A 26825-nucleotide genomic window follows, 5' to 3' on the forward strand; every position below is an offset into this window, starting at 1 on the left:
TTGCACATTCCCAGTGCAAGACTGAACAGATGATAAGACCTGGAAGGGACTCTGATGATGAGTATGACCCTGTCTTACAGACTAAGAAACCTAAACGTGCCCTTACCCAAGCCCCAAAGGCTGCAGCATTAGTGCTAAGACTCTAAAGCAGGTGTTTTCTTTTCCTTATGTCTTTTTTGATGACTTTTTCCTTTGGAAAATGTGAAATATAGACCAAAATGAGCTAGTGTAGTGAATCCCTTTATATCTCCATTAGTCCGCATCAACAGTATCAGTGTTTAAACAGTTGTGTATGGTCTATACCTCTCTACAAAGTATTTTTGAAGCAACTTATTTCACCTGTAAATATTTTATTCTCCTAAAGACAAGGACCATTTTTCAAACAATCTTTTGCTTTTTAATAGTTTTATTTATTTATTTATTTGGCTGTTTTGCGTCTTTGTTGCTGTGTAGGCCCTTCTCTAGTTGCAGTGAGTGGTGACTGCTCTCTCATTGCAGTGCGCAGGGTTTCTTATTTTGGTGGCTTCTCTTATTACAGAGCATGGGCTCCAGAGCACTTGGACTTCAGTAGTTAGCAGCACATGGGTTTCAGAGCACAGGCTCAGTAGTTGTGCACCGAGCTTTGATGCCTGATGGCATGTGGGACCTTCCTGGACCAGGGATCAAACCCATGTCTCCTGCATTAGCTGGCAAACTCTACCACTGAGCCACCAAGGAAGCCCTAAGCATAATCTTAATATCATTATCCTTTTCAAAAACAGTAATAATTGCTTTCATCAAAACCACTGCCCCTTGATACAGTAAATAGCCCAAATCTTCTAACTATAATGCTGATTTCCTTAGTAGCTGCATTCTGAGGTGTCATTGTTGGTGACCTGCTTTTACCATTTGATGAATAGAGGGTGAAATACTTTTTGCAGTTTTTGAAGACAAAAAAATCTCACTGAGTTTCTTATATATTTCTTTGTGAGAATTCATAGTACAGCCTTGAGTAGAGAGCAGTACTTACATAATAACCTTGGGAACTTTTGATAATACTTACATTCTACCTGGGAGCATTACATCAAGAACCAGAGAGATTTATTTTCAGATATCACCATCCTGTCCTGTTACAATATATTTTCAAGTACATAAAATCTAATCATCTTTGAGTTATATTCTAGGTCCTCATTATCCTACCTGTCAGTCTGAGCTTCTGATCTAACTTGTGTTAAAGCACAGGCATGGATGGAAATGCAAACCTGTTTGTCAGTTATCTGTGATTTGAAATGGTCTGTAGTTTATCTTCTGTTCACTAGAATTGGCTGTGGGTGAATAAAACTGCATTTATGAGACAAGGATTTTTCTTGGTATGGTTATCACATAACTTAATCAGGCTTAAGTAAGTGTTAGTCACTCAGTCATGTCCAACTCTTTGCAACCCCATGGACTGCAGCCCACCAGGCTCCTCTATCCGTGGGATTTTCTGGGCAAGAATGCTGGAGTGGGTTGCCATTTCCTTCTTCAGGGGATCTTCCCGACCCAGGGATCAAATCCAGGTCTCCTGCCCTGCAGGCAGATTCTTTATTGACTGAGCTACAAGGGAAGCCCTAATCAGGCTTGGGCATTTAGATTTCTTCATTGATCTAATTATAATAACAACTGCAATTATCATTTCTGTAATGTCTGAGGGTTTTTAAAATACTTTTTACCTTCTACTTCGGCCCCAATTAGCAAAGGTCTAATGTTATTACTGACTTTATAGATCGCTTCCTGCCATATCCAGTAGTTGTTAGACATCAGACCTGATGGCATTGAATTTAAAGTTCCAAAATGTACTTTCTGACTTTTTCCTCTTTATATCTTGAACTGCCATTTGGGTACTCAGGGTTGACAGTGTTTTGGAGTGATGGTTGGCGCAGAAAGACCCTACAAGCACCTTGGTGGTGTTTGTAGCTAGATGGCACCTTTCATTGCTGGCCTTAGCAGTCCAACCTTTGAAATGAAGGTAGTGACAACATTACCGAGCATCAGAAATTTCATTCCTGCAGTAATAAGAGAAGATCTAGATCCCTAACAACTTGATGCTTTCTTCAGACATTAACTGTTACATTGTCATGAGCTGAGCTGTTTATAAAAATAGAAATAGGGATGTCATGGTCCTCCCTCCCCAGCTTCTTTATCTAAACTCTTTTCATGTAAAGCAGGAATGCTATTGTTTATTTGGCTTTTTTTCTTTTAAAACAACTATTTTAAAAAACTCACAATTATTGTAAACAAAATAGTTGATTTCGAGTATATATTTTTTCTTTTTCTTTTTTTTTACTGTTTGAGCCAATTTTTTCTAGTCCAAACAAACTTCTGAACCATAATAAACACAGACTTTACTCTTTCCTTGACCAGTGTGCAAATCTCCAGGGCGTCAAGATGCTGTGTTCTAATGCAGAGGGAGCATCCTTGAAGCTGTGTAATTTTGAAGATCCATCTGGTCTTAAAGCCAATTTAGAAGGTAAGAGTGTCTCTGTAATTACCTTCTTTAAAGTAAAAACACACCATTAAGTAAAAAGTCCAGCAAAATAATTGTTACTGGTAAGACATAACCATAGGGAGGAACATTTCTTCTGTCTTAGAGGATTTGCAAAGGGCTAAGCCATTGTTTGGTCTCAGTAATGGAAACCAGCATGCTGAACTCAGGAAATGTGGCCTCCAATATTTAAGGAAGCCTCAGTTGGAGATAAGTATCAACATCTTAAATGTTCAAACAGAATAGCATTGTTTTTTAAACTTATTTTATATTGAAATATAGCTGATTAACAATGCTGTGAATGTTTCAGGTGGACAATAAAAGGACTCAGCCATATATAAACATGTATTCATTCTCCCCTAAACTCCCCTCCAATCCAGGCTGACACATAACATTGAGCAGAGTTCCCTATACTATATAGTTGGTCCTTGTTGGTTATCCATTTTAAATATAGCAGTGTGTACCTGTCCATCCCCATCTCCCTAACTATCCCTTCCTCCATCCTTCCTCCAGGGCACCATAACAGAACACTATAGTCTTTTTTTTTTTTTTTTTTTTTTTAAATTTTAAAATCTTTAATTCTTACATGCATTCCCAAACATGAACCCCCCTCCCACCTCCCTCCCCATAACATCTTTCTGGGACATCCCCATGCACCAGCCCCAAGCATGCTGCATCCTGCGTCAGACATAGACTGGCGATTCAATTCACATGATAGTATACATGTTATTGTGGACCAAAATGAAGAACTTCAGTTTGCACAAAGCCAGGCAGTTTTTTATCACTTTTGGATGTAATGTTTTGTTTATGAATTCCTTATTGCTTTGTTTTGTCCATGAACTTGTCATTTTGTTTATTTGTATATCTAGAAGACACATATGGAGAAGGCAGTGGCCCCCCACTGTAGTGCTCTTGCCTGGAAAATCCCATGGATGGAGGAGCCTGGTGGGCTGCAGTCCATGGGGTCATGAAGAGTCGGACACGACTGAGCGATTTTACTTTCACTTTTCACTTTCATGCATTGGAGAAGGAAATGGCAACCCACTCCAGTGTTCTTGCCTGGAGAATCCCAGGGATGGGGGGCCTGGTGGGCTGCCGTCTAGGGGGTCGCACAGAGTCGGACACGACCGAAGCGACTTAGCAGCAGCAGACACATAACTCATTTCTATCACTATAAATTTTTGGAGGCATATTTAAAAGTGTAAACTCTAGGACCAAATTGAATTCCTCCCTCAAAAATACAGACTAAAACATGAATTCTTAATTCATAGTATAAGCAAACAGATTGTTAACAAAGAACTCCATGTGTATGTGTGTTGGTCAAGAGACAGGTTTATAATTCAGTCATTTCCAGAGGACGCAGAGGTCAAGATTCATCCCTGTTAAGTCATCTTGCATCTTTTGAAGACAAATGATTATAAATATTTTTAAGTTCAACGGCTCCTAAAATATATTCACTTTAGGTGCTAATCTGAAAGGTGTGGATATGGAAGGAAGTCAAATGACAGGAATTAACTTGAGAGTTGCAACCTTAAAGAATGCAAAGTTGAAGAACTGTAACCTCAGAGGGGCAACTCTGGCAGGAACTGATTTGGAGGTGAGTCACTGAGTTTTTGTTCATCCAGAATGACTGAGTAGCTCCTGCAAAATGTATTGAAATAAAACAAAGTAGTTGGCTGTTCAATACTGCCAGGTAACGTGCCAGCCAGGCTGATGGAATGCTTTTCTTTCAGTTGCTTGTTTAAACAAACTTGAATTCCAGAGCAGTCTGCTTACCTAAGTTACAGATGCTAGGTTCAGATTTTATTTTTAACTGGAGTAGAATTTCTTTACAATGTTGTTAGTTTCTGCTGGTACTACAACATCAGCCATAGGTAGACATACATCCCACCCCGTCCCTCTAATTTCATCACAGAGCACTGAGCTGAGCTCCCACGCTATACAGCAGCCTCCCACCATCTATTTTACACAAGCTAGTGTGTATAGGTCAGTGCTACTCTGTCTCGCTCTCTCCTTCCCTGCCTCGTGTCCGCAAGTCTGTTCTCTGCGTCTCTATTCCTGCCCTGCCAATAGGTTCATCAGTACCATTTTTCTAGATTGCATATTTGAAGATTCATCTGGCATTCAATCTGAGCTGATTTCTCCTCTTTTCCTTGGATCTCCCTCAGGTAGATAACATTTGATATATGCTTTTTTAATCCACTTGATTGTGCTTTTCTTAAATTTGAATTCCAAACAATTAAATGGGGTCAGATTATTTCTTAAACTTGTTGAGAAATTGAAATGTTTGAAATCAGGTTCAGGGAAAGCCTGTTCTAAATTGGCATCATATTCTTTTTTGAATCTCAGCCTGAGACTTTGATTCTGTGCAGCCAGTCATCTTTTTCATCAGAATTGTCTGGTATATATCATCTTGAGTTGCAGATTGAGCTGGCAGACCGCACAGCTGTTAATGGGGGTGTATCACTGACAGCTCTTTCGGCAACAATGGGCATGTCCTGTGGCTGTGCTATTCAGTCCAGCACCTACCAGCCACATCTGGCTGTTGAGCCAGAGCAACCGAGGGATGGATTTGTAAATTGTGTTTAATTAAAATTCATTTAAATGTAAACTGCTATATGTGACTAAGAGTATTGTATTGAACAATACAGACCTATACAAGAAAATCTGGCATAGATTGGATTCTAGAGAATAGTATGTTAACATTTAGCTTGTTGATTTTTTAAAAATGTTTTCATCTTGCTCTTTTTTTGTTATACTAAGAGTACTGTTTCTGTGTTTTTGTCTATCCTTCTTTCACTCTATACTTCCTTCCTATGCAGTCTTATTCAGTCCTAAGGTCTAAAATACGATCCTTAATTAGGTGATCCTATATCATAGCCAACATCTAGATCTTTCATCTGAATTCACCTTGTTCTCTTGATAGCTCTTAGCAGCATAGTAGCAGGCCCCGTTGAACCTGAAGGCAAAAAGAACCAGCTTGACTGAAGGTATAAACCTATTATAAGTACAGTTATTTAACTTTTAAAATATTGTTACTGTCACCTAAGATGAGGATCTTTTTCCTTTGTTTCAGTTAGCATGTGACTACACATGAGTTCTTTATTTAAACAGTAGAAAGCCTCCCTTTATCTGATTGCAAAGACTAATCAGGATGACTATTGGGGCAGCTGCTAACCCTCTATCCTATAAAGGTTATGTGCAGTCACCCTTTTCTCTAACCATCATCCCCAGGGACTTAGCCAGAATCCCTGTCCCATCTGTCACTCTGTGATCTCAAGGGAAATTTGAAAGCAGCTACCAGTCGTGGTGGTTACACTGCTGTATATAGATCTGTTAAAACTCACTGAATTGTATACATAATTGGGGGGTTAAAAGCAATTCCTTACTCTAAGAATGTTAATGTTAGGCAGTTACATGATACAATTTAATTATTAAGTAAAATCCCTTTCTCTGTTTAAAAATCTGAGTCTTCCTCACCCCCATGCCTTTCATTATTGTTCATGGATTGTGGTAAAACCATTAAGTCACTCAGTCGTGTCTGACTCTCTTGCGATGCCATGGACTGTAGCCCACCAGGCTCCTCTGTCCATCAGATTCTCCAGGCAAGAATACTGGAGTGAGTTGCCATGCCCTCCTCCAGGGGATCTTCCCAGACCCAGGGATCCAACTCACATCTCCTGCATTTGCAGGCAGGTTCTTGACCACTAGCGCCACCTGGGAAGCCCCAAAGAGATGTTTAACTAAATCACTTGGCTGTATACCTGAAACTAACACAACATGGTATGTCAGCTATGTGTGTTTTAGTCACTAAGTCATCTGACTTTTGTGACCCCATGGACTGTAAGTCTGCCAGGCTGATCTGTCCATGGGATTTTCCAGGCAAGAATACTGGAGTGGGTTGCCATTTCCTTCTCCAAAATCAACTAGACTCCAATATAAATTTTTAGAAAAAGAATAAAGATTATCTCAGGTCCCAGAAATCAGTTTCTGATGCTCAGACCCTATGAGTTTGTCAGTGGAGCTGCTTCCATTCAAGCCCCATATTCCCAGGGAAGCCCATAAAATTGTTTATATACATTCTGGATTTTAAATGCTTAAAATTCAAAAGGGACATGCTTCATCATTGACCTTTGTTTATATATAATTTGTGGTGGTCACCCTGAGTAAGCATCAACTAGAGAGAAAAAATACAGATAGAAGAAAATATGGCTTTCTCCTAAAACTTATGAAAGTTTTCCAGAAATAACTGAGTTTTATTCTATAGGAACCTTTTCCTGATATGCCCCAGGAACCATTTTAAGAAGGAACAAATAAGCCCTTTAATCTGTTAGTTCCATGAATTCTGTTTGTGTCCTGCAGAATTGTGACCTGTCTGGGTGTGACCTTCAAGAAGCCAACCTGAGGGGTTCCAACGTGAAGGGCGCCATCTTTGAAGAGATGCTGACGCCACTACACATGTCACAGAGCGTCAGATGAGAGGCCTGGAGGGAGGAAGTTGCCGAAGACGACAAAAGTTATCACTCTTCTTTCCCCACCCACTCGGTTACCTAGAAGAAATAACACTGTAAGGGAATTAAAAAAACATTTAGAGGATTATGCTTGTTCTCAGAGGTGCATAAGGGGGAAAAAGTGACTTTTTCCCCCCACATTCTGATTTTTAACAGAGAAGCACTCCTTCAGTAGATTTAGGGAAGCTAGATTAGATTGCTGCCTTTGGAGTGGAGTAGGGGGATTGGCCTGGTGGCCTTGCAACCAGGAATAAATAGTATCTATTATATTTGCTTTTAAATAGGCATGATGTTGAAATACCATCTGGGTTTGAAATGCATTTGAGGATTTTAATTTATGAAAAGCACAACATATGCAATTATATTTATTGACTCTCTAGATGCAGTATGGATATTTAAATTGTTGAACTTTACAATTTTGCAGAAGTTGTTCAGGTTTCTAAATAGCTTTAGTGGGGCCTCTCCTACTTTGAATACCTGTCGCACCGTGTGAAGATGGTAAGATCAGACTCCCCAAGGCTCTCTTTTCAGGTTCATTTTAAGAATTTTTTTTAAAGTACAAAGCAGTAGCTAAATTAAAGAAACCCTGTTACTGATTGAGATAAAGTGGCAGGAAAGAGACATCATATATACATCATTGTCAGCTAAATTTGCAGTGGAACTCTCTGGATGGTGAACAGTTTACCTACAGCTTTTAACTGAGGTTTTCAACTTGCAAGTTCCACTCCATGCCAGCCCAGGCAATTTTATGTATTTACACTACTTGCTTAGCTTCCTCCCTGTATAGTCAAAACAAGCATAGGAAGAGAGTTGAAAACCAAAAACCGAAGGTGCATAATTAACATTCATTGAACTCAAATGCCAGATAAACAGGGCCAGCTTGGAAATAGGTGTGAAATCCAAACGCACTGCCATCAAAGCTATAAAATATGAATGAATATGGCAGATTCATCTTTCAGAAGTCAACAGAACTGTAGCTCTGACCCTACAGTGGGGAGCAAAGAATTTTAAACTGACAGTTTGACTATAGTTATCAAAAAGCTTAAATAGAAATAAAGATATTTGGCTGGTTCCAAGATGGACTACCAGTTCAGTCAGCACCTTGGTTCTTATAGTTCTGGTGTGTTGTAGTTTAATACATTTTAGCCTGGCTTCCTCGAGTCACTTGCTCTGCAGGGGCAGGGCCTGAACTTCCTTACCAGTAACTGGTGTGTCCTTATGTCAACCCCAAGAGCAGGGATGTAAGCTGTGTCCAAATGGGTTCTGAATTCTCCAGACTCATCCATGTGAGGCAAGGAATCGTTAAAAACCACTTTGTCTCCTGTGGGAGAATGACATGTCTTCAGTATTCACATAGCTTATTCTTCTATACATATGCAAAGCTTTCCTCAACAGTAAAGGGTACATATGCATAAGTGGGAGGAGACAGACCTTTACAGGCGAAGGAAAGCAACTTCAGAAATGAATTATTTTCTTTGCTTTATTATTTTTACCGAGACAGAGAAGTATTGTATTGAGAGATAATCTATTTTCATAATCAATATGTGCCTAAATTATATTTAAATCATTTCACTCTGTACTATATTTTCAATAATTAGAGAATGTGTTGTTCATCCACTTAAAGGTACCTCTGTAGACATAACCTAAACCTGCAGAAGACTCTGAAAGATCCAAACACAGTATGCTTAGAAAATGCAGATTTTGGATCTAATGTGTCCTGCATTAATAAACGATGTGAAATGTTGAAAAGGCGTTTCTTGTCTTGCTTTGAAAATTAAAACTTTCCAAGTTTACTTAATTTCTTCAGTATACGTTTAAGACCAGCCCAGAGGTCTGTGTGAAAAAGAAGAAAGTGCTTTTAAACTTATTTCTTGAAGCATGATTATTTTATGATCCTCCTCTTAAAATCTACCACGCTAACAACACAGACATTTCCTTAATGCTGAACAAAAAAGGCTGTCTTCCAGTAACTCATGTGTGTTATTCTTCAGCTGGTGAACATTTTTACCTGTTAGCTTTGTTAGGTTTCTGAAATACATTGTCCCTAAAGTGTTCTTGCTTGACAACCAGGAGAAAGAAGTTTAAGCAGGAAGGAACATTTCAAAACTCCCATTAACCCTTGCAGTGAAACATGATTGTACACATAGGTTTAAAACACAGATGTTTGGGGAGGGGTGGGAAAGTCTAGAAAAGGGTTTTAAACTAGATAAGCTAATGATCTACATTGAGAAAACTTGTACTCATGTTTAGAGCAACATGTATTATGCTGTAATAGTCTTTTAGCTATAATTTCAAAGCAATGAAATATATATTCATTTTCTTAAAAAGTTTACCATCATAAATCAAGACTTGGGGGTATTTTCTCCAAGTGTTCATTTTATGAACTGGCAATAAATCTACTCCTAGTCAACTTTAAATCATCTTTAATATATGAAAAACCCTAATAGTTTTTTTAAATCTCCAAGGAAATATTGTCTTTAAAAGGTACAACTCTACAAGGAAAAGCAGTTATTATTTTTCACAAAGTACCTTATGCAAGGATTAATTATCTGAAACCCTGTCACAACCTTAGATATGTCAGCAGGAGTTCATGAGTCCTTCCTGCTGAGATTTTACATTAGGACAAAGAAGGTTTCCATCTGTCATTCAGCAAGATTGTGTGTGTTATATTCATTCACTCAGTTGTGTCTGACTTTGTGACCTCATGGACTCCTCTGTCCATGGGCTACCCAGGCAAGAATATTGGAGTGGGTTGCCATTTACTCCTCCGGGGGATCTTCCCGAGCCAGGGATCAAACTCACATCTTTTGCGTCTCCTGCATTGGGAGGTAGATTCTTTACCACTAGCTCTACCTACTAAATCATTATTGTTACATTTTAGTAATTTTGAGGTGCTTTTTTTAAATGCTAAAAGCAGCCATTTTCCCTTTATAGAGCCATATTTTAAAATTTAGCAGATTTATAAATTTAGGGGGGAAAAAGTGTATAACTGTAAAATTCGATTACTTAAATCCTATTTACTAAATTCAGCTTCATGGCAAATTGAGTTGTCGTTGGAACTGTGACAAGGATCAGTTTGTCACCAAACCTCCACATTCCACTAATTGTATATTTGTTTGATACCCGATTTGGTGCTGTAGAAAGAAACAAGTTTGGCCTTTGCCCTTGAGATCTATGACAGTGCTAAGGCAGGCTTCAAGGGCATGACGTATAGTGAAGGAATTCACAGACCATGTGGCTGCATTCATCTAAAAATTTCAAAGCATTTTTCAAAGACTGAATGTCAGTTGGCTACCAGTAATCCAGGGAAGCTTAAGCAGGGATAAAAGATTAACATGACAAGGGTCAAAGTCTCAACTCCCCTTTCATTAGTCTCAACCAAAGACATATCTGCTTCAGCAATACTGTTACAAGCACATCACAACTTAAACAGCATCCATCGTTCAAACAAAATGGACTCTTGTTGAAAACCAGCCTCTCATTACCTTCTTAGGGAGATGAGGTTCCAGTCCTCCATGTCAGAATGGTGCTTAAATTATTCAAAGTGTCTAAATGAGATAAAAAGTTAATCACTTATTATTTTCTAATTCCCCCTAGATTTGCAATTAAAGTTCATCCTCTTCTCTACCCTATCACAGATCTGACAACCTCCACAGAGGTGTCTGGGCAAAGAAGTTTATTTGGGTGGACCAACATTGCTTGTTACGCCAAAATCCTTGCAGATGTAATTATTTCCAGAGGACATTGGGCAATAGCTGACTGATCTAGCATCCTACTCAAGGAGAAATTTCCAATCTTAACTCTAAAGTGAATACACATCCAGTTATTTTGAAACAATTTACTGCTTAGCGTAGCGAATGTAACAGACCTTCATCCAACTGGACATGAAGATTTAATTCTGAGTCAGTTAAAACACATCTTTGATGCAGAAAAGGAAACAGATCTAATCAGGTTAAAAGGTCCTTACCTTTCATTCATTCATTCCAATCTATTGAATGCTGACTAAATGCTGGGACGACTTAATAGATGTTTAAATAAGATGTGATCGTAGAGTATCATGACTTACTGGGGTAAATTAGGAGAAGATAATCATGTATTCAAATAAATATAATAAAGAGTAATGGTTCTCTTTTTAAAATGGTTTTACTGTGTAAATATAACGTCCAGCAGCTCACTTCTGGGTTGGAATGTCTATCTCTGAAATTTAGATCATGAGATCTGCTTTGCAGGGCTGTAATAATGAGCAAGGTTAGCCTCATTCACATAGCATATTATTTCTCATCTTTGTACTCCCATGACCTTTAGCATAGGGATTTGTGTCTTTTAACTCAATAACCATCTACTGAAATGAGCTGAACCTCTGGCTGGCTATTTTTGCACTTAGCACATTCAAACTGCAACATTTCTCCTTACCTTTTTGATACTGTAGAAGGCTTGTAAGAAAGACAATGTGGTATATACAGGATGGAATACTACTTAGCCAAAAAAAAGAATGGAATAATACTGTTTGCAGCAACATGGATGGACCTAGAGATTATCATACTAAGTAAACCAGACAAACATCATAGGCTGTTGTTTCTGTGTGAGATCTCAAAACATGATACAGATGAACGTATTTACAAAACTGAACTAGAATCCAAGACATAGAAGACACGCTTAGGGTTACCAGAGGAAAAAGGTGGGGGATAAATGAGTGTGGGATCAGCAGATGATACACATTGCTATATATAAAACATAAACAACAAGGACATACTGTATAGCACAGGGAACTACGCTCAATATTTTGTAATAACCTATAAGGGAAAAGCACCTGAAGAAGAATATATATTTTTTGTGCATGTGTATACACACACACACACACACACATACACATATGGGCTTTCCTGGTAGCTCAGCTGGTAAAGAATTCACCTGCAGTGAAGGAGACCTGGGTTCGATCCCTGGGTTGGGAAGATCCCTGGAAGAGGGCAAGGCAACCTATTCCAGTATTCTGGCCTGGAGAATCCCCATGGACAGGGCAGCCTAGTGGGCTACAATCCACAGGGTCACAGAGTCAGACAACTGAGTAAGCACATACATACATATTTATGTATGTATAATTGAATCACTTTGCTGTACACCTGAAATTAACACAACATTGTAAGTCAACAATACTCCAATTTTTAAAAATAAAGAGACTTCCCCCCTGTGGTCCAGCAGTTGAGATTCCACACTTCCACTGGAGAGGGTGTGAGTTCGATCCCTGGTTGGGGAATTAAGATCCTGGATGATGGGGCCAAAAAGGTTAAATAGACCTGCTGTATACACAAGGAACTCTACCCAATACTCTGTGATGACCTATAAGGGAGGAGAGTTGGGAGAGAGAGCGGGTATATGTATGTGTGTGGCTGGTTCCCTTTGCTGTGCAACAGAAGGTAACACAGCCTTGTCGATCAACTATACTCTGATAAAAATTTTAAAAAATAATAAATAGTCAAAGAAGAAACCTGGAGGGTAGAAGACTAGGGGATTTCCAAACTCCTACCATCTACTTTAGCGATTCTGTATGGGTTTGGGACAGTACCAATACTCACTTCTTATAACTCAGCTCATTTTACACATGGGGAATCTAAGGGCTGAGACCTGCTCCTATACATCCTGACTATACCATTACTATTACATGGGCTCCTCTGTGAGTTTCCATGTGTGCCATTTAGCATGACTTAGTCTAAGACAGCTATTTTCCTTGAACTCTTGATTGGCCTGTCAGTTTCCTCAAGGGAATTCTACATAGCTAGATTTTAATCTCTGAATTGTGGCCTTGACTATAAAAGTCTTCGGTGAGATTTTAATGGCCAAGATTTAACTAAATTTAACAGATACACCAGTGGGTGTTCCAATTATATACACCATTAAGGGCTTGATGTGAGGCTTTAAGAAATTACTATTTAAAAAAAAACAACAAATCATAGTCCATGTGCAATGCAGTTTGCCAGTGGGGAAGATTTCAGTGTCTTGGAAAAGCTTCATATAAAAAGGAAGCTAGAAAAATGAACAGTCAGATTCAACACACTTCAAAGGAAGCTTGAGATTTGGGGGACTCTCTGCTCTCAAACAGGTAAAATGCTTTGTATTTCTAAAACTTTTGTTTAGACTGCATGCTATTGTCTGTCTATAGGGCATTTTATACCCTAAGGGCTTAAGGCCAGGTGTGGTGTCTAAAGAAGCCTTGACCTTCTTGGTCCTTGTCACCTCCAGCCACAGAGCTCCAGCCTGTGGGGAACTGCAAGAGCTCATCAACCAATATTTGGTTCTGTCTTTAGCTTCTTCCCCACCAATGGAAATTTAATCTGTAAGAATTCCACATGTCATCAGATGGCTGAAGGCTTCTGTGGCCAGGGAGGCAGCTGGTCTGGGACTCGGAGCTTTGAAAGGTGTGAGGTCTTCTCTCATACTCACAGATGGTCCAGTCAGCGGCCATGTGGAAGACCAAAGGACACACACTCAGCAAAACACAATTAGCACCATAGAGTAACCATTTAATGTCAAGCAACTTTTATTAACCAGAGACTTCTAGTCGGAGCCACTTTTCAGAGCAGATGGCCCAGTTTTCTTTATCTCAGGAAAGAATCTCAATCACAGGGGGAGAAAGTACTAAGGCAAAAAGTGAATTTGATAAAGGTGGAATCCTGAGGTTTGGATAACCAAATAAATAATAAAAATCAGAATAGTTTAGTTCTGAAAAGTACTCAACATGTTAGTTTAAAGGACTGGCTTTGTCTCCAAGGCAGGAAAGTACCTATATGTGAAAACTGTAGATCACTCCCACTTTCATCTTCTGCTGGGTGAGTGACCCCAGTGTTAGGCTTTTCACCAAAGAGGTCTTTGCTTAACCCAGTCTGGGTCTATTTTTATCACTGTGTTGATATTCCTCAGAATGGAGCTGACTCCCAAACTTCTAGCTGGACTAATCCTGCTGACTTTCTGTGTGGTGGGTTGCTCTGGTCAACACTGGTCCTATGGGCTGCGCCCTGGAGGAAAGAGAAATGCTGAGAATGTGATTGATTCTTTCCAAGAGGTAAGTCCCTCTCAACTTCAAAATGAGACATGGCTTATGTGATCCAATTGAAGCTTATTAAAATCCTCTGTGTGCCCAAGTGTGCTATGGATTCTTGTCCCTGACACAGGTATTCCTGGGGAGATAAGGCACTTCCCAAGTCAAGCCCCATTCCTGCTTTAATTCAGAGGACCCATGGAACAAAGGACAGGAATGATTTCAGAGGAACAGGTGCAAAGGAGCAAGCTATAATCTAAGGATACAGAATCGCCAAAAGACCTAGAAACAGTAAGGCTTCCCAGGTGGCTCAGTGGTAAAGAATCATCTGTCTGTAATGCAGGAGACCTGGATTCCACCTCTGGGTCATGAAGATCCCCTGGAGGAGGAAATGGCAACCCACTCCAGTACTCTTGCCTGGAGAATCCTATGGACAGAGGAGCCTGGCAAGCTACAGTCCATGGGGTTGCAAAGAGATGGACATGACTGAAGTGACTTAGCACATGCACAGTATGAAATAAGCCCAGAATCCTCTCCACAGACTATTTGGGAAGCAATTCTCTATTAACTATGACATATTTAGTAAAAACTAGAAAATTAGATCAATCCTAGTCATAACTATAAGCTCTTGTATTTTTTTTTGTATACCATCTCCTTGTGAGGTTCAAAGGACTTCATTTTCATCAGCTCTAGGGAGAAAAATATTCTCTCTCCTTACTATGGCCTCCAGAGCTGCACACCAATCTATAAAAGTGTCTGACAGCATCCCATAAAAAAAAATTTAAAAATCCTACATGTTGGATGATGCAGCCATTAAAAAAAAAAAAATTAACATTTTTTAAAAGGAGAACTGAAAAAAATAAAGTCCCCATCCCAACTCGAAACTTTCTCAGTCCCATAGTCCCCTGACTTCACCTTCCACACACAATTTTTGGTGGAAACGAAAAATCCCATTTCATTTCTTTACCTCCATCTTCAATAATCTTTATTCGCAGATAGCCAAAGAGGTCGATCAGCCAGTAGAACCTAAGTGCTGTGGGTGCATTGTTCACCAGTCCCATTCTCCTCTGAGGGACCTGAAAGAAGCTCTGGTGAGTTACAGTGTTAACAACTTGGAGCTTTAGAGATGGATGGGTCCTGGGTACCGCCTCTTTGGTCATCCTCTTAGGACAACTCCCTCTCAGCCCCTGCAGGGCTTACCTTCCTGACGGCCTGAATTCCTCTTGTACTGGGCCCTTGTCATTTCTTAACGCCCTTTTTCAGTGGTTACACAGTGCTAATGGCTGGAATCTTATTTCATTTCTTAAATTGAAATCTCTTTGCAAACGGTGTCCACTAGTCTCAGCTCTGGCTTAGGAATGACTGACAAATTTCCTTCCATAGCTACGTGTCAGTGCTTCAAGTATATTCATCAAACTCTCTAGATTATTCTACTCTAGGCTAAATCACACTTCTCCACCAAATTCTTCAAGATTTCTTGGTATAACACAGTTTTCCCCAGGAAATGTAGAACAAAACTGGTACGGTACAGAATTTTCTTTTTGGATTAAAAAAATCCCCAACTGATCAACATACAATTCAGAGCTACAGATTTGATTTCTGGTTTTCTGATTGGACAAACCAGTTTCCAAATTTCCACCCTAAATGGAACCCTACTAACTCAATGTAGGGTTTTTATTTTTATTTTTTAATATATAAAGAGACTTGAATATAGACATTGAATCCTGAATTCAATATTGATATTCTCTGAGCAATGTGGTCCACTTATTTGCAGCAGTTAGAAGGCATTACAGGCTTTACTGCTGACTCAGATGGTGAAGAATCCGTCTGCAGTGTGGGAGACCTGAGTTTAATCCCTGAGTTGGGAAGATCCCCTGGAGAAGGGCATGGCAACCCACTCCAGTATTCTTGCCTGGAGAATTCTATGGAGAAAGCATGACAGATCATTTTCAGTTATGCCCAGGAACAGAGAAAGCCTGAATACATCACATCTGCAGATGAGTGACAGGACAAAGAAAAAGCGGACAGGGACTTCTCTGGTGGTCCACTGGCTAAGGCTCCATGCTCCCAACCCAGAGGGCCCAGGTTCAATGCCTGGTCAGAGAACTAGATCCCACATGCCGCAACTAAGACCAGGTGCAGCCAAATAAATTTTTAAAAATAAATCAGTAAAATGTAAACACCACTCTTTTTTTAAAAAAAGTGGACAAATATCTTTATTTCCTTTTTTTTTTCAATCCTACTTACCTCATGATAAAATAAAAGCAAGCTGTGACATTTTCTGACTATGACACTAGAAAGACAGAATTGAAGCAAAGACTGGCTTAATAATAGATGAACAAGTCAAAAGACAAACTTCTCTTTCACCTCTGTCCTCACACCCTATATTTAGAAACAATGTATTAATAGATCTTATGTTTATTTGATTTATAAAGCATGATCCAACTCTCTAGCATTTTTTAGTATGAAAAAACAAATGCATTTATTATTTAAATATCAATATTTTTAAAATTTAAATGTCAAAAAAAGTTGACATTCAGCTCAGAAAATCAACTTTGATGTATTTATTACTGACTTATTTTTCAGGAAAGTCTGATTGAAGAGGAAACTGGGCAGAGGAAAATATAAATCCACAGGACCAGAAAAACTGATAACACTGAAGTATAATTCTGATTTTGAAATCTTTGACCCATTTAACGTCTGTAAACTGTGTGAATTTCAGAAATTCTTACACAGGTTGCATGGATTTCATGATGGAAGTGCTTGTATTGGGAATAAAATGGCATAAATGTTAAGTTTTTCTCTAACTCAGAACTCTGGTGTGGGAGGGACATGGTAAGCCTCCATGCATACTAGTGTGTTAAGTCCCTGTAGTCCTGTCCAGCTCATTGTGACCCTATGGACTGTAGCCACCAGGCTCCTCTGTTCAAAGGATTCTCCAGGCAAGAATACTGGAGTATGTTGCCAGGCCATCCTCCAGGGGATCTTCCTGACTCAGGGATCGAACAAGCGTCTCTTATGTCTCCTGCACTGGCAGGCAGGTTTTTTACCACTAGTGCCACCTGGGAAGCCCACAAGCCTCCAAGGGGGTACTCCTAAATGTGTTGACTGCGTGGGGGGTGGGGTACAGAGAAGAGGAGGTAACACAAAGGCAGTGTTATTGTTGACTCAAGGAATCCCACGGCTCCCTTCCTCCTCCACTCCCACCACCACCCTGCACTCACAGGACAATCGCTCTAAACCCAATACCAATTCAGTCCAGTTTTCTATGGGGTGAAAGCTTTCTCTCTGACCTACAGAAGTTAGATGGGCCCAAGGCCAAAGTTTCCCCACTCACCCCAGATTGTCTCCAATCCCTTTGTAAGTCAACCAGAGCCTAAGAAAGGCCTCGGGGAAAGAAGGCCTCACTGGGCTCCTGGTCCAGCGATCTTTTGGGCTCCATTTGGTCCCTCTAGGTTCATCAGAGCAAGAGGTGCATAATGAGATTTGGACCAAGCCCTAAAAATAATACTGTTCCCCTGTCTGAGTTTTCTGATTATTTCAGTTCAGAAACATATGGATTATAGTCAGTTGAAGACAGGTGTCAGGTGTTCCTGTGTCCCCTGGTCAAACAGCACTGGCACCATTCATTCTCCAGAATGGACTAGATATAATAGATGCATAAATATTTTCACTAACCCTTGGAACAGCCTTGGAAAATGGATGTTATTACTTCCCTTTAAAATGAGGAGAGAGAACAAGATGGCGCAGGAGTAGGTGGACGTGGAGTACGTCTCTCTCAATGGATACATCAGGAATATACCTTCAGACACAGAAGTGCATGCAGAACACCAGCTGAGAGCGGACAGGGGTACCTGACCAGCGGAAATGAATATATAAACCCGCGCAAAGCTCGGTAGGAACTAGGGGGAAAAATAGGAGTGTCTGTAGGGCTGGACCCACCCTCGGCAGGTGAGGGAACTGAAGCAGGGGTCTGATACCCACATGGGGGTAACTGTCTGCATCAGAGGAGAAACATGTAAGGCTGAGAGTGAAACAGCTGATTTGTAGCAGCCTAAATGGAATGAGAATCAGACAGTCCTGCCACAGCCATACATACCCCAGAGGGCGCAGCAGCTGGGAGCTGGAGTTTAGCGATTGTGGAGCAATCCCAGAGTGAGGGCTGCTGTTGACTGCGGAGAGACAGACTGAGGGGATGTGAGGAAGGAGACTGTGGTGGGAAATGCCCGTGGAGGAAAAATAGGCAGCCATGAAAGCAAGGTGATACTGCTGAGTCATGCATAGTGGGTGGAGCCATCACCATAGCCTCTCTCCCCTCCACACGCCAGCATTGGCAGCTGAATAATAGAGAGGCTGGCCCATCAAACGCCTGACACACTGAACCACAGAGTAGGGCCCCACCCAGGGTGCCCCTTTAAGTACCTGATGCGCTGATCTACAGAGTAGGACCCCAGCCAGCCCCCGCCCCACCCCCCACCCCTTTATGTGCCTGATGTGCCAAACAACAGAGAAGGACCCCAGTCACGGAAGCCCTCTAAATGCCTGAACAGGCAAAGCTATGGAGAAAGACTGGCCAAAGAGGCCTTCTAATAGCCAGCTACAAGAGGTTTGCAAAAAGAATGATAGGGCCATAATTCTTGTGGTGGAGGATTTCCCTGGTGGCTCACATGGTAAAGTGTCTGCCTATAATGCTGGAGACCCAGGTTCCATCCATGGGTCAGGAAGATCCCCTGGAGAAGGAAATACAACCCACTCCAGTACCCTTGCCTGGAGAATCCCATGGATGGAGGAGTCTGGTGGGCTACAGTCCATGGGGTCGCATAGTCGGACATGATTGAGCAACTTCACTTTCAGGAAGTCCATGCCGCTGCACACTGGCACTGCCAGGGTTCCCACAAGCAAAGCAGCTGTGCCATCTTCATGCTCAACTCTCACTGGGCAGAGCTGCCACAGGCAAAAAGTCTTCAGCCTCCTCGGTAGTGTCCAACTCTTTTCGACCCTGTAGACTGTGGCCTGCCAGGCTTCTGTCAGGCAAAAGGGTGTTCTCCAGGCAAGAATACTGGAGCATATTGGCAAATATTGGTTGCCATACTCTTCTCAGTTCAGTTCAGTCGCTCAGTCATGTCCGACTCTTTGCGACCCCATGAATCGCAGTATGCCAGGCCTCCCTGTCCATCACCAACTCCTGGAGTTCATCCAAACTCATGTCCATCGAGTCAGTGATGCCATCCAGCCATCTCATCTTCTGTCGTCCACTTCTCCTCCTGCCGCCAATCCCTCCCAACATCAGGGTCTTTTCCAATGAGTCAACGTTTCACATGAGGTGGCCAAAGTATTGGAGTTTCAGCTTTAGCATCAGTCCTTCCAATGAACACCCAGAACTGATCTCTTTTAGGATGGACTGGTTGGATCTCCTTGCAGTCCAAGGGACTCTCAAGAGTCTTCTTCAACACCACAGTTCAAAACCATCAATTCTTAGGCCCTCAGCATTCTTCACAGTCCAACTCTCACATCTATACATGACCACTGGAAAAACCATAGCCTTGACTAGACAGACCTTTGTTGGCAAAGTAATGTCTCTGCTTTTTAATATGCTGTCTAGGTTGGTCATAACTTTCCTTCCAAGGAGTAAGCATCTTTTAATTTCATGGCTGCAATCACCATCTGCAGTGATTTTGGAGCCGCCCAAAATAAAGTCTGACACTGTGTCCACCATTTCCCCATCTATTTCCCATGTAGTGATGGGATCAGATGCCATGATCTTAGTTTTCTGAATGTTGAGCTTTAAGCCAACTTTTTCACTCTCCTCTTTCACTTTCATCAAAAGACTCTTTAGTTCTTCACTTTCTGACATAAGGGTGGTGTCATCTGCATATCTGAAGTTATTGATAGGGTGTATCAAATAGTGAGAACTCACACAAAGGAAACCACTTGAATACAAGACCCAGCATCACCCAACCACCAGTAGCTCCCTGTGCAGGATGCCTCATCTAAACAACAAACAAAACAAAAATACAAATGCAATCATCAGCAGAAAGGACTACCATCTCATTCAGCCTTGCTCATCAGAGGAAAAACAAACAAACAAAAACTCAGCACAAATCTCACCCTATAAGAAGCTTACAGAAGCCACTGGACCAACCTTAGGAGGGCAGGAACCAAAAGGAAGAAAGAATTCAACCTTGAAGCCTCGGAAAAGGAGATCTCAAACACAATAAGTTAAAAAATATCTAATGAAATTCAGAGAAACACTACACAAATGAAGGAACAAACTAGACACACAGAAGTCCAAATAAATGAAGAGGAAATAGGCAAACTACCTGAAAAAGAATTCAGAATAATGATAACAAAGATGATCAAAAACCTTGAAAACAAAATGGATAAAATGCAAGAATCAATTAAGACCTAGAAGAATTAAAGAATAAACATGCAGAGACAAACAACACAATTACTGAAATTACAAATACTCTGAAAGGAATCAAAAGCAGAATATCTGAAGCAGAAGGATGAATTGGTGAGATGGAAGATAAAATGGTGGAAATAACTTCTGAAGATCAGAATAAAGTAGAAAGAATGAAAAGAGCTGAGGATAGTCTCAGAGACCTTCGGGACAATATCAAACACACAAACATTCAAATTGTAGGGGTCCCAGAAGAAGGACAGAAAAAGAAAGGGTATGAGAAATTTTTTGAAAAGATTACAGTTGAAAAGTTCCCCAACATGGAAAAGGAAATAGTTAATGAAGTCCCAGAGGCACAGAGTCCTATACAGGAAAAACCCAAGGAGAAACATGCCAAGACACATACTAATCAAACTAACAAACACTAAACACAAAGAAAGAATTTTAAAAGCAGCAAGGGAGAAGCAACAAGTACATACAAGGGAAACCTCATACGCTTAACAGCTGATCTTTCAGCAGAAACTCTGCAGGCCAGAAGGGAATGGCAGGATCTATTTAAAGTACTGAAAGGGGAAAACCTACAACCAAGATTACTGTATGTGGTAAGGATCTCATTCAAAATTGATGGAGAAACAAAAACCTTTTCAGACAAGCAAATGTTAAGAGAATTCAGTACCACCAAACCAGCTTTACAACAAATATTAAATGGACTTATATAGTCAAGAAATACAAGAGAAGAAAAGAGATCTACAAAATCAACCCCAAACAATTAAGAAAATGGCAATAGGAACATATATATCAATAATTACTTTAAATGTAAATGGATTAAATGCTCAAACAAAAGGACACAGACTGGATGAATGCATTAAAAAAAAAAAAAAAGACCCATACATAGCTGTCTACAAGAAACCCACTTCAGTCCTCAAAACACATATAGACTGAAAGTGAAAGGATGGAAAAATACATTCCATGCAAATGGGAAGCAAAAGGAAGCTGGTGTAGCAATCTCATAGCAGACAAAATAGACTTTAAAATAAAAATGAGATAAGGAAGAGATAAGGAAGGATACTACATAATGATCGAGGGATCAATCCAAAAGGAAGACATAACAATTGTAAATATCTATGCACCCAACATAGGAGCACCTCAATACATAAGACAAACACTAACAGGCATAAAAGGAGAAATTGGCAATAACACAGTAATAGTAGGAGACTTTAACACCCCACTCACACCAGTGGACAGATCATCAAAATAGAAAATAAGGAAACACAAGTCTTAAATGATACTTTAGATGAGATGGATCTCATTGATATCTTTGGGACATTCCATCCAAATGCAGAAGAATACACCTTCTTCTCAAGAGTACATGGAACATTCTCCAGGATAGACCACATCTTGGATCACAAATTTAACCTCAGTAAATTTAAGAAAATTGGAGTTGTATCAAGCATCTTTTCCAATGACAACACTATGAGACTAGATATCAATTACAAGAAAAAACCTGTAAGAAGCACAAACACATGGAGATTAAACAACACATTTCTAAATAACCAACAGGTTACTGAAATACCAAAAGGGAAATCAAAAAATTTCTAGAAACAAATGACAATGAAAACATGACAACTCAAAACCTATGGGATGCAGCAAAAGCAGTTCTAAGAGGAAAGTTTATAGCAATGCAATCCTACCTCAGGAAACAAGAAAAACATCGAACAGACACCTAACTTTACACCTAAAACAACTGAAAAAAGAACAACAACAACAAAAAACACCAAAATTAGTAGAAGGAAAGAAATCATAAAGATCTGAGCAGAAATAAATGAAAAAGGAATGAAAGAAGCAAATGAAAGTAAAGATTAATAAACCTAAAACTGATTCTTTAAGAAGATAAACAAAATTCACAAACCTTTAGCCGGACTCATCAAGGAAAAGAGAGAGAAGAATAAAATCAACAAAATTAGAAATGAAAAAGGAGAGGTTACAGCAGACAATGCAGAAATACAAAGGATTATAAGAGACCATTATGAACAACTAACATGGCAACAAAATGGATAACCTGGGAGAAACGGACAGATTCTTAGAAAAGTTCAATCTTCCAAGACTGAACCAGGAAGAAATAGAAATTATGCGCAACCCAATTACAAGCACTGAAATTGAAGCTGTAATCAAAAATCTCCAAAAAAAAACCAAAAGCCCAGGACCAGATGGCTTCACAGGAGAATTCTATCAAGCATTTAGAAAAGAGCTAATCCTGATCCTTCTAAAACTCTTTCAAAAAATTGCAGATGGATCATTTCCAAACTCATTTTATAAGGCCACCATCACCCTGATACCAAAACCAGACAAAGATAACACACAAAAAGAAAACTACAGGCCAATATCACTGATGAACATAAATGCAAAACTCAACAAAATCTTAGCAAACAGAACTCAGCAACAGTGAAAAGCTCATTCACAATGATCAAGTTGGGTTTATTCCAGGACTGCAAGGATTCTTCAATAGACACAAATCAATCAATGTGATACACTAGGTTAACAAACTGAAAGATAAAAACCAAATGATAATCTCAATAGATGCAGAAAAAGCCTTTGACAAAATTCAGCACCCATTTATGATTCAGTTCAGTTCAGTCGCTCAGTCGTGTCCGACTCTTTGCGACCCCATGAATCGCAGCACGCCAGGCCTCCAGGTCCATCACCAACTCCCTGAGTTCACTCAGACTCACGTCCATCAAGTCCGTGATGCCATCCAGCCATCTCATCCTCTGTCGTCCCCTTCTCCTCCTGCCCCCAATCCCTCGCAGCATCAGAGTCTTTTCCAATGAGTCAACTCTTCGCATGAGGTGGCCAAAGTACTGGAGTTTCAGCTTTAGCATCATTCCTTCCAAAGAAATCCCAGGGCTGATCTCCTTCACAATGGACTGGTTGGATTTATGATTAAAACTCTTCAAAAAAAATGGGCATAGAAGGAACTTACTTCAACATAGTAAAGGCCATATATGATAAGCCTACAGCAAACATTATTTTCAATGATGAAAAACTGAAAGCATTTCTAAGATCAGGAACAAAACAAGGGTGTCCACTTTTGCCACTATTATTCAACATAGTTCCGGAAAATTCTAGTTACAGCAGAGAACAAAAAGAAATAAAAGGAATCCAGATCAGAAAAGAAGAAGTAAAGCTCTCTTTGCAGATGACACGATACTGTACATAGAAAACCCTAAAGATAGTATCAGAAAACTATAGCTAATCAGTGAATTTAGCAAAGTTGTAGGATACAAAATCAATATACAGAAATCACTTGCATTTCTATATACTAAGAATGAAAAATCAGAAAGAGAAATTAATGAATCAATCCCATTCACCACTGCAACAAAAATAATTAAATATCTAGGAATAAACTTACATAAGGAGATAAAAGAACTGTATACAGAAAATTATGACAGTAATGAAAGAAATAAAGGATGACATAAACAGATGGAGGGATATATACCACGTTCCTGGGTAGGAAATGGTGAAAATGAGTATACTACCAAATGCAATCTACAGACTCAATGGAACCCCTATCAAATTACCAATGGCATTTTTCACAGAACTAGAACAAAGAATTTCACAATTCATATGGAAACACAAAAGACCCCAAATAGCCAAAACAGGCTGGAGAAAGAAGAATGGAGATGGAAGAATCAACCTTCCCGACTTTAGATTATACAAAAAGCTACAGTCATCAAGTTCAGTTCAGCTCAGTTGCTCCAGTCGTGGCCGACTCTTTGCAACCCAATGAATCGCAGCACGCCAGGCCTCCTTGTCCATCATCAACACCCGGAGTCCACCCAAACCCATGTCCATTGAGTCGGTGATGCCATCCAACCATCTCATCCTCTGTCATCCCCTTCTCCTCCTGCCCTCAATCTTTCCCAGCATCAGGGTCTCTTCAAATGAGCTCTTCACATTAGGTGGCCAAAGTATTGGAGTTTCAGCTTCAACATTGGTCATTCCAATGAACAGCCAGGAGTGATCTCCTTTAGGATGGACTGGCTGGATCTCCTTGCAATCCAAGGGACTCTCAAGGGTCTTCTCCAACATCACAGTTCAAAAGCATCAGTTCTTCAGTGGTCAGCTTTCTTCACAGTCCAACTCTCACATCCATACATGACCACTGGAAAAACCATAGCCTTGACTAGATGGACCTTTGTTGGCAAAGTAATGTCTCTGCTTTTTAATATGTTGTCTAGGCTGGTCATAACATTTCTTCCAAGGAGTAAGCGTCTTTTAATTTCATGGCTACAGTCACCATCTGCAGCAATTTTGGAGCCCCCCAAAATAAAGTCTGACACTGTTTCCACTGTTTCCCCATCTATTTCCCATGAAGTGATGAGACCGGATGCCATGATCTTCATTTTCTGAATGTTGAGCTTTAAGCCAACTTTTTCACTCTCCTCTTTCACTTTCATCAAGAGGCTCTTTAGTTGTTCTTCACTTTCTGCCATTAAGGGTGGTGTCATCTGCATATCTGAGGTGATTGGTATTTCTCCCAGTAATCTTGATTCTAGCTTGTGCTTCATCCAGCCCAGTGTTTCTCATGATGTACTCTGCATATAAGTTAAAAAAGCAGGGTGCCAATATACAGCCTTGATGTACTCCTTTTCCTATTTGAAACCAGTCTGTTGTTCCATGTGCAGTTCTAACTGCTGCTTCCTGACCTGCATACAGGTTTCTCAAGAGGCAGGTAAGGTGTCTGGTATTCCCATCTCTCTCAGAATTTTCCACAGTTTATTGTGATCCACACAAAGGCTTTGACATAGTCAATAAAGCAGAAATAGATGTTTTTCTGGAACTCTCTTGTTTTTTCCATGATCCAGCAGATTTTGGCGATTTGATCTCTGGTTCCTCTGCCTTTTCTTAAACCAGCTTGAACATCTGGAAGTTCACTGTTCACGTATTGCTGAAGCCTGGCTTGGAGAATTTTGAGCATTACTTTACTAGCATGTGAAATGAGTGCAATTGTGCGGTAGTTTGAGAATTCTTTGGCATTGGCTTTCTTTGGGATTGGAATGAAAACTGACCTGCAGTCACTGCTGAGTTGTCCAAATTTGCTAGCATATTGAGTGCAGCACTTTCATAGCATCATCTTTCAGGATTTGAAATGGCTACACTGGTATTCTATCGCCTCCACTAGCTTTGTTTGTAGTGATGCTTCCTAAAACCCACTTGACTTCACATTCCAGGATGCCTGGCCTAGATGAGTGATCACACCATCGTGATTATCCTGGTCGTGAAGATCTTTTTTGTACAGTTCTTCTGGTTCTTCTTGCCACCTCTTCTTAATATCTTCTGCTTCTGTTAGGTCCCTACCATTTCTGTCCTTTATTATGCCCATCTTTGTATGAAATGTTCCCTTGGTATCTTGAATTTTCTTGAAGAGATCTCTAGTCTTTCCCGTTCGATTGTTTTCCTCTTTCTTTGCTTTGATCACTGAGGAAGGCTTTCTTCTCTCTCCTTGCTATTATTTGGAACTGTGCATTCAAATGGGTATATCCTTCCTTTTCTCCTTTGCTTTTTGCTCCCCTTCTTTTCATAACTATTTGTAAGGCTTCTTCAGACAGCCATTTTCCTTTTTTGCATTTCTTTTTCTTGGGGATGGTCTTGATTCCTGTCTCCTGTACAATGTCACAAACTTTCATCCATAGTTCATCAGGCATTCTGTCAGATCTAGTCCCTTAAATCTATTTCTCACTTCCACTGTACAGTCATAAGGGATTTGATTTAGGTCATACCTGAATGGTCTAGTGGTTTCTCCACTTTTTTCAATTTCAGTCTGAATTTGGCAATAAGGAGTTCATGATCTGAGCCACAGTCAGCTCTTGGTCTTGTTTTTGCTGACTGTATAGAGTTTCTCCATCTTTGACTGCAAAGAATATAATCAATCTGATTTCCGTGTTGTCCATCTGGTGATGTCCATGTATAGAGTTTTCTCTTGTGTTGTTGGCAAAGGCTGTTTGTTATGACCGGTGCATTCTCTTGGGAGAACTATTAGCCTTTGCTCTGCTTCATTCTGTATTCCAAAGCCAAATCTGCTTGTTACTCCAGGTGTTTCTTGACTTCCTACTTTTGCATTCCAGTCCCCTATAATGAAAAGGACATCTTTCTTGGGTGTTAGTTCTAGAAGGTCTTGTAGGTCTTCATAAAACTATTCAACTTCAGCTTATTCAGCGTTACTGGTCAGGGCATAGACTTGAATTACCGTGACATTGAATGGTTTGCCTTGGAAATGAATAGAGCTCATTCTGTTGTTTTTGAGCTTGCATCCAAATGCTGCATTTGGGACTTATTTGTTAACTATGGTGGCTACTCCATTTCTTCTAAGGGATTTCT

At 40.1% G+C, this 26825-nt stretch overlaps 2 protein-coding genes across 4 annotated transcripts in view; both read left to right on the plus strand.

Moving 5' to 3' along the window:
* KCTD9 (potassium channel tetramerization domain containing 9) overlaps nucleotides 1-8763 on the plus strand; it is an 84080-nt gene extending 75317 nt beyond the window's left edge. Inside the window, exons 10-12 of one of the 2 annotated variants that reach the window (XM_060409178.1) lie at nucleotides 2383-2488; nucleotides 3967-4100; nucleotides 4600-8763. In XM_060409178.1, coding sequence (XP_060265161.1) covers nucleotides 2383-2488; nucleotides 3967-4100; nucleotides 4600-4641 — 282 coding nt within the window. In that variant the 3' untranslated portion in view covers nucleotides 4642-8763. The remainder of the gene's footprint in view (nucleotides 1-2382; nucleotides 2489-3966; nucleotides 4101-4599) is intronic. The other variant, XM_004004178.6, reaches the window with a different exon arrangement.
* Nucleotides 8764-13053: 4290 nt separating this feature from the next.
* Nucleotides 13054-16842, plus strand: GNRH1 (gonadotropin releasing hormone 1). 2 transcript variants are annotated; one of them, XM_060409179.1, is made up of 4 exons: nucleotides 13054-13111; nucleotides 13930-14071; nucleotides 15043-15138; nucleotides 16634-16842. In XM_060409179.1, the coding sequence occupies exons 2-4, from the start codon at nucleotides 13931-13933 to the stop codon at nucleotides 16673-16675; spliced, it is 279 nt and encodes a 92-aa protein (XP_060265162.1). In that variant the 5' UTR covers nucleotides 13054-13111; nucleotide 13930; the 3' UTR covers nucleotides 16676-16842. The 2 variants fall into 2 exon arrangements, with proteins under 2 accessions (XP_060265162.1, XP_014948575.2); XM_015093089.4 differs by having other exon boundaries at nucleotides 13054-14071.
* The last annotated feature ends 9983 nt before the right edge of the window (nucleotides 16843-26825 follow it).

The sequence above is a fragment of the Ovis aries genome, chromosome 2, assembly GCF_016772045.2.
Source record: "Ovis aries strain OAR_USU_Benz2616 breed Rambouillet chromosome 2, ARS-UI_Ramb_v3.0, whole genome shotgun sequence".
Taxonomy (NCBI): domain Eukaryota; kingdom Metazoa; phylum Chordata; class Mammalia; order Artiodactyla; family Bovidae; genus Ovis; species Ovis aries.